We start from the raw sequence: 8,075 nt of genomic DNA, 5'->3' as shown, positions 1-8,075 counted from the left end.
CTTGCCTCAAGAAAATATGCTTGAAGAGGACAGCCCGTGAAGGCCATGTTAATCAATGGCATACTTGATCTTTTGAATAGCATCATCCAATTGTCAATTTGTTACTGTCCAAAGCAATCACAACTTCCAGTCTTCGTGTCTTTATATAGTTGAGCTACGTATTATTACGATTGTTGTTGTTTGACTTATGTAGACCTATATAATTTTTTTTTTTCATCATAATTCGTAAGGTGACCCAAATATGATATGTTTTGCAACTACACAAAAATGAAAAAAGATGCAGTAGTAAGTTAACTAACCAAGAATTGAAACATACAAAGAGGCATTTGTTTTAACTTTTAACAAGACAGCATTAGTTTTATTGAAGAGAGAGCTAATTACATTACATTTGCACACGATGATGTGCTTTATTTTTGCTAGTCAGTAATCGCCCTTTATCTCTAGCTACAATGCTAGAGCTACGAGTGACCCTATTACTGTAGGTACACATCCATGAATGCATGCATGGCTAGCTCTCTAGTACCGGAACGAAAGCATTTCCATTTCACAGCGGCGGGGCTTCATGTTGCATTGATTTGGCAAGTTCTGAGCCATCTGCATCATCTCTTGGATTTCCTGCTGACCTTGTTCTTCTCTCATCAGCTCCCTCATCATCATGTTCAACCCATCACATCGGCACCCTCTGTCCATCTGCGTCAGCTGACGGCAACACAGCTGAAAATGCTGGCTTTCGTCAGAAGTATTGCTGTCAAAACGCCCTGACTGGCATTGCAACCTCAGGTGCATCTGGCAATGGTTGAGGAACTGTTTTTGCTGAAGTTGCTGGCTGCAGCTCCCGTCAGACTCGCGGCGGTAGGCTGTGGCGTGGACAATGAGCAAAAGGGCTGCAAGGAGAGCTGCGACGGCTGAGAGCTTGGCCATTGTTGAAGAGTTGTGGTATGAAATAGTAATGGGGTTGTGATGAAATGTTTTGGTGAGAAACTAAGGAGGAAGTGGTTGGTATTTGTAGAAGATGTTGGGCTGTGCGTGTAAAGTACGTGTAAGGAGGGATGGTGAGGGCTGGTTTTGGCATAGGAATATACTTGGGGTGGCTATATGCCATGGTGGCATGTGGGTGCATTCATGCTCCCACGTAAGGTTTTTCCATGCAAAGGCTGCCATGCATTACCATTACCGGAGTTTGTTTGGTTGTTTAAAGTGCTTTGGGTTAAGTGAGAAGCATTGTTTTGCTTGTGGTTAGGTTGATTAAAATTTCGAAGGAAAATAATAAAGACAAACTATTTTAATTTTTTTAGGGGTTGTTGATAAGTAAAAAATTGATATTAGTGATGAACTCAGATAAGAACTAGTAAAAATTTGTCTCATCAATAATTTCTAAAAATCTTATAAAATAATTTATGGTAGTATTACTCTTTAGAAAAATATACTTAATTCACCTCTCTATTTTACACACATATTTATAAAAGGCTATAATTGATATGAAAATTTTCATATTTTAACCCATAAAAGTGGATGTGAAATTAATAACCAATATGAAAAAATTGATGTGAAAAAAAAAAAAAAAAAGTCCTTAAAATTTTAATGAATATATTTGTAAAAGTTTCTTTACTCAATAAAGGGAAATTCTTGGGAAAAACGTTTACTCACTGTAACTTGATTTTTTTAACTTGATATTTAAATTAGATGTTCAAATGCTATCTACACTTTAAGAGAGTATTTGCATTAGCTTGTGCAAATTTTTTTTTTTTTTAACATAAAAACATACTTTTTTTTATTTTACATACTTTTTAAAACATCCCACTTCATATTATCTATTTTACACTATATTTCATTAAAATATCAATTTTTCTTGATTTTTTTTAATTGTATATCTTTCTTTACACACAACAACTACCATTAACTCTCTTCCTTCTTCCTTCATTTCTTCATTCTAGGGATACATAAAGAAAAAAAAATTAAATGTAAAATAAATAATTTCAGTATAAATTTATACAATTATTGTAATAAATTTGTAAATTTACACAATTATAACTAACTAATATGAGTTATATTTAGGTAAATATGTGTAAATTTTACATATTTTTCTCTTCTATGTACACCTATTGATGCAAGTGCTCTAGGTTTGGGCTCATTTCAAATTTGGTCCTTGACTATTAAAAACTTGTAATTTACATCAAGGTCCCTACCATCCACAGTTGTGGTGCCTAGTGGTTTGAGTCTGAGTGTGAGGTAGTTGGACACCATGATACTGCCTTGGCCAGTAATGATACAAAGCCCAAAGAAATTTATAGAACGGGAAGCAAAAAAGCAAAAGGTAAAAGAATTAGGAGGGTCTTATCTCTTCACCGATAAGTATCAAGCTGATCAGCATCGATCTGCTAAGATTCCGTTGGTTGCCACCATCCCCATATATAATAATCTCAAAGAGGGTACTATATCCTAATAACAATCAACTCAATCTCCTAAATAATAGAGAACCAACCTAACCAACCTGATCACAACCAACCTAACCTCCTAAATAATAGGAATTCTTATTGCAATCAAATTGAACTAACAGAACATAAACATAGCAGATATTTCAATCCTCAGCAACTTGGTAACTTCAGCTGCGTGACTTCAATTGTATCAACCACGGCTGTTCCAGCTTTGTCTGGGACATAACATTTTGTCCTGACTCCCGAGATCATCTGTGCTGTGATTGTTCTTTATCCAAAGAATGTGGCCAGAATTTCTCATTAGTTGCTTGTGTGATAGAAACTATAAAGTTGGGATGTGGAGATTAGTTTGGCAATCAATCAGCTGAAAAGACAATCTTGATGCTGATTTTTGCTGTTTTATGAGGAGCAATTATAAGAACGTGACAAGCTGCCACTGCCAGTGCTACAATAATTGATGTTTACACTTTCCATTTCACAGTCCCCAACAAAAACAAGGTACTGAAGGTAGGTGTCTGTCTCTAAAGCCTCTTGAATCCTTTGCTTGACGAAATCAAATATGTTTTGAGTAGAGCCCACAACTCCCATAAGAATAGTTTCTGCTTCAATTTCCAGGAAAAAAAAATCTCCCCTGGAACTTCAAAACGAGCTATCACATATGTACTATCAGAATATAGAACTTTTTTCCCAGAATATATATCCTTCATCTTCTCCAAGACATCATGTCCTAATAAGTTATGTTCAAATTACAATACATTTCCATCCTGGTATAAAAGATTTATAGAAATTAACAAAGTATGCAACTTGTGACTAAAATTATTTCAGTAACTTTAAACCCAAGCAAAATAGCACAGAATTGAATGGATCCAATATAGAAAGAATTCTAATGATTTCGAATGGTAAAATCAATGAAAATTAAATTCTAATGATTATGTCATGATTATGCTTATGTAACCCTGGATGTAATCAACCGTCCATCTTGAATTGATAGAAATTCTGTCCATATTTAGCAAGAAAAGTGTAAAAACTATTTCCATTAAATAAACATACCAGTCTTAGAGGAACATGGAATATAATCTGTTCACTTCCTATTTCGTATACATTACTTCTAACATTTTCCTACTTACTCCTGGTGTAATGCCCTGATAAAACTTCCAATTCAGTTTCTACAGCGACAATACCTTTAATTTACTTTTGATGCAGTTTCACTTATTGATTTTTGACTCAAATGCTTTTTTATTTGATCCCAATAAACACAAGAAAGTAGAGGTATTATTGCCGATTATTTAAAAAGCACAATTATCTTAATATGCTGCTGATTTTGCTAATGAAGATGGATTCAAAAATTTAATTCAGAACCATATCAACCATGTCATCAGTAAGACACAAAGGAAAAAGTTGAAGGAGGATAGGTCATAAGTTCCAGTAAAAGAAACTTTTTACAGAACATTCCTTTTATTAAGTACAAGATACAACTAGAAAGTAAACAAAATTGACATGATATAAAATCCAAAAGCCACGTTTAATCCATACGACATATCCTAAAAAGTAGTTATACCCAAAAAAAGAAAAGAAAAGAAAAAAACCCTAAAGCAACTAAAGAGTTACATGGTAATAGTGCAGGCAAGGCAACAGTGATACTATCGAAGTCTCTCGTGGTGTCCTGGATATATCTCAGCAACCTTTTCATTTCCCATTATAGCCATCCGCTGAAACAACTTGGTAATATTGCAGTCATGTAGGGATCATGTCCATAAAGTATGTTTAAATTTATACTATAGGAATCCCTGGAAAACAATTCAGCACATAAAAAAGCATGGACCAATTAATACATCAACATCACTTAAGAATTGTTTGCACAACATTAGAAGAAGCACAGGTAATACTTGAACAGAGCAAAATGGCAGAGATAATAAAATCTACCTTAAGAATTGTTTGCACAACATTAGAAGAATATTAGGCATAGTGAAGGAGAATAATAAAGTTCATGAATGAAGGGAAAACAGTTTTTGTCCAATACAAGCTCACACATCAAGATTGTAAACGTGACAGAAAGGCACGCTTAAAAGAGACAAGGACTAGCAAGCTTGTTAAAATCTCTATACTTTTAACCCAAAAAAAAAAAGTCTATACTTTTGGCTAATGGCAATATAGTCAGAAGGACCACAAAGCTGAGCCTCCAGGGCACAAAATCAATTATTTGAGGTAGGTTGGACTAATGGTGTACATCCAAGTTGCAAGCACATTATTGAAAGAACCAATTATTGCTGAAAAAATCTCAAGTGGGTTCCTGTAGTCAAGGGATGAGCCACCAGTGCATGAATCTAATCCCTAAAGCCTATAGGAGTTGCCATCTTGTCGTAATGAAAGACACGTTATATTGAGAGGTAGTTGAAAAGTTTGTTTTGTATTCATTAGCTTAACAAATCTGCCAAAAAGAAAGAAACAAATAAGGAGTAAGACAATACCTTCCCAAATCCAGCCTAATCAAGGATCGCACACACGTTTTCCCAACTAAAATCCACACTTAAGACCGTGATAAATTGGCATCCAGCTTTTGCCATCTTGTGGTATCTGCCATAATCAATGACTCAGATGTCTAGATACGAGGCCAAATCTTCTCCGCAGTTGTTAATACTTAATACCCCTTGCAACTCTGGACCCATATAAAATAAAAATAAGCAACAAAACACCTATTTTCTTGTCATTTATTACAGTAACAAGTTCTTTAACCTTCAACACAAAACACAAGAACCTTGCTTGCATTTACAGCATGAATCTTATGAACCTAACACTGCCAGAAAATTCATTATAAAGGCAAATACAGAAGAATAATCAAAATTTTCCTCAAATTAGCATAGTTGAATTTCTGCCATTTCCACAAATTAATATGTTCGAAGCCCCTGGGTGGCAAAATGCATAAAGTGAAAAGATCGACTAAATAGCAAGATAAAAAAACATGAAGAGAAACCCAATTAGATGTGCTAAAAGCCTTATAACTCAATTGGTAACTCCTAATATCTCTGACTAAGACATCCAAGGTTCAAATCATCCCTCTCCCAAAGTAACTATTGAAAAAAAAACCCAAACAAATGCAATCTTATTCATTTTTTTACACAACTTAAGTGGAGGAGGGGAATTTGAACTCTGGACATCACTTACAGATACGGTCATTGGTGATGCAATCTTAAATATTTCTTCTATTTCATTTTCTGAAAATTACATTTCTTCTATTTCTAATCACATAATAAATACCCTTTTTTTACACCAAAAAAAAAAAATACCCTTTTTTAATAAAAAAAATTTCCCCTATTCCCTGTTCACACTAGAACGGCACCAACTCATACCTAACAAAATTTAAAACTTTACATTATTTTACAGCATCCATGGCAGTGAAGTTATTTTTTTAGCTATTTGACACTACAAAAAATTACTTTATCTATTTTATCTACTCATTTTACAAAATATTAAGTTACAATGGATCTATTTTAGCTTTCAACGCAATAAAATAATATAAACATCACAATAAAATAATATATCTAACTACAATAAAATAATACATCCCACTAAGCCCAAAAAACACCAAAAACCAATCAATGGCACACCCTACAACCAAAAACAGATTTCACAAAAAGGTTACCCATTAATGTTTCAATCAATTGCTTCTTCTTGTGGTTGCCAATGGTTGCTGCCTCTGACAATCTTCTTTCTCCAAAGGGTGTTAAGTGTTAACTATGAGGGTATGTGCCAAGTGGGGTCTTCTTCAAAAGACACAAAACCCATGTCTCTTTGCTTTGTTGTGTTCTTCTTCTATTTTTTTTCTTTTGACCGAATCTTTGTTTAATTCTGTGTTTTTTTTGGGTGAAGCAGTGCTTTTAGGGCACACATTAAGTTTTCTATTTTTGAAAATATTTTCTTGAAAATTGAAAAAACTGTCATTATTTTTTCAATTCTCGAAAAAAAAATTTCTAAAAATGGAAATTAATATGTGCTCTTAGAGCACACGTTAGTAAAATCCATCTTTTTTTTGTAGATACATCTTAAGTGGAGGAATGGGATTTGAACTTGAACATTTCCGATAAAAACAACCAGAAGTGTTATACAAAATCTTATATATTTAACTCTTTTTCCTCTCTCCTGTTTGTGTTTGTTTCTCAAAAAAATCTTATAAATTTCTTCTATTTCTAGTTACATAAAAAATAAATAAAAAGATAAAAAAAAAAAGTGCCCGTTGACTTGAAGATCATCCACGATAAAAAAAAAAAAAATCTTATACATTTCTTCTATTTCTAGTTACATATAAAAAATAAAAATACCCTTTTTTCACTATTCCCTATTCACACTATTAATGCATCACCAAAGTAAACAACAAAATTCCAAAAACCAAATAAAAACAAAATGAAATCTTTTAATAATTAGAAAAACAAAAAAAACAAGCAGTTGTAATTGTAATTGCTATTAGCTAATAATTAACCTGAGGTTGTTGTGGGAGCAAAGCCTCGGTCCTCTTCTGCATAGCCACGAGCACATTGTGCCACGTGTTGACTCTAGAATGCGACTTGCCGTGCAAGCCAACGTTCAAATCCGACAAGTCGTTGGCCTTGACCATGGCCACCTCCTCCGGATCCGCACCGTCCAGCACGTAAATCAAGCACGAGCAGAACCCTTTGGAAATCTCCGAGTCGCTGTCGGCCCTGAACCGAACCCGACCCGATTCGTCCAACTCGGCCTCCACCCACACCTGGGTCGTGCACCCCGTGACCCGGTTCTCCGGCGCCCGAGTCCTCGACTCGTCCGCCGGAGGAAGAATCGCCGCGTAGTGCAGCAGCCGCTTCACCCGGTCGATTGGCTCATGCAGGGCCCTGAACTCCGTCGCCAGGCGGTGGAGCTTGTCGGACACGAGCTCCGACGACGGAGCTAGCGGGGCTTCCGTCGCCGTCAAGGCGGAACACGAATCAAAACCCGATATGCGAATGCATTTCAAAGGCGCGAACGTGAATTTTCTTTCGTTCACGTTGTCTATAAACTTCAACCTAGCACGCTGTGAAAATTTCAGGGAATTAAAACCAAACAAAAAAGAAGATGAAGAAGAAGAAAGAGAAAGTGATGTTGTTGTTGGACCAGAGACCATGTTGTTGTTTCTGAGGAACAAAAAAAAAAAAATGTAAGTAGGAAAATTAATGTAAGAGAGTGAAAAGTCAGAGAGAGAGAGTCGGTTAAGAATAGAATAGTTGAGAGAGCTAGTAAATGGGAGGGAGATCCTTAAAGTGCGAACTGTTTGTGTGTGTTAATGTTGTTCTCTGAATCTAAGAGCTCGTGTTGTGTTGTGTTGTGTTTTGTGTAGTTGTAGATGTGAGTGGGGAACCTTTAGTTATATATAGAGAGTGTTAGTGGGCCTTAGATTATTACTTACGTCAAGAAGACTCTATGTGATTTTTCTTGATGGATGAGATGATGATATTTATGTAAATCTAATCAGCACAATAAATAAAAAATAAAAATGACTAGATGATGCCATATTTGCATAAATAATAACATTTTATTGACATCAGTAGTCCTCTTGGTGGACCAAATAATTTCTCCAAAATTATCATTTCCTAGGCTGCTATTGCTAAAATAAATTTAGCTGATATGGTAAAT

At 35.1% G+C, this 8,075-nt stretch overlaps 2 protein-coding genes across 3 annotated transcripts; both read right to left on the bottom strand.

The window, feature by feature from the left end:
- Positions 1–343: 343 nt before the first annotated feature.
- Positions 344–969, bottom strand: LOC115955377 (2S sulfur-rich seed storage protein 1). Its single transcript, XM_031073487.1, has one exon. It carries the CDS (start codon positions 919–921, stop codon positions 517–519), a length of 405 nt encoding a protein of 134 aa, XP_030929347.1. The 5' UTR covers positions 922–969; the 3' UTR covers positions 344–516.
- Positions 970–3,844: 2,875 nt separating this feature from the next.
- Positions 3,845–7,764, bottom strand: LOC115954899 (sufE-like protein 2, chloroplastic). Of its 2 annotated transcripts, XM_031072899.1 has the most exons (3): positions 6,910–7,764; positions 4,904–5,009; positions 3,845–4,222 (listed from the first exon to the last, which is right to left on the bottom strand). In XM_031072899.1, exons 1-2 carry the CDS (start codon positions 7,564–7,566, stop codon positions 4,950–4,952), a joined length of 717 nt encoding a protein of 238 aa, XP_030928759.1. In that variant the 5' UTR covers positions 7,567–7,764; the 3' UTR covers positions 3,845–4,222; positions 4,904–4,949. The 2 variants fall into 2 exon arrangements, with proteins under 2 accessions (XP_030928759.1, XP_030928760.1); XM_031072900.1 differs by lacking the exon at positions 3,845–4,222 and having other exon boundaries at positions 4,917–5,091.
- Positions 7,765–8,075: the final 311 nt, after the last annotated feature.

The sequence above is a fragment of the Quercus lobata genome, chromosome 8, assembly GCF_001633185.2.
Source record: "Quercus lobata isolate SW786 chromosome 8, ValleyOak3.0 Primary Assembly, whole genome shotgun sequence".
Lineage (NCBI taxonomy): Eukaryota > Viridiplantae > Streptophyta > Magnoliopsida > Fagales > Fagaceae > Quercus > Quercus lobata.
Note: the sequence above shows the minus strand (reverse complement) of the source record. Positions and strands in the feature narration are given on the sequence as shown.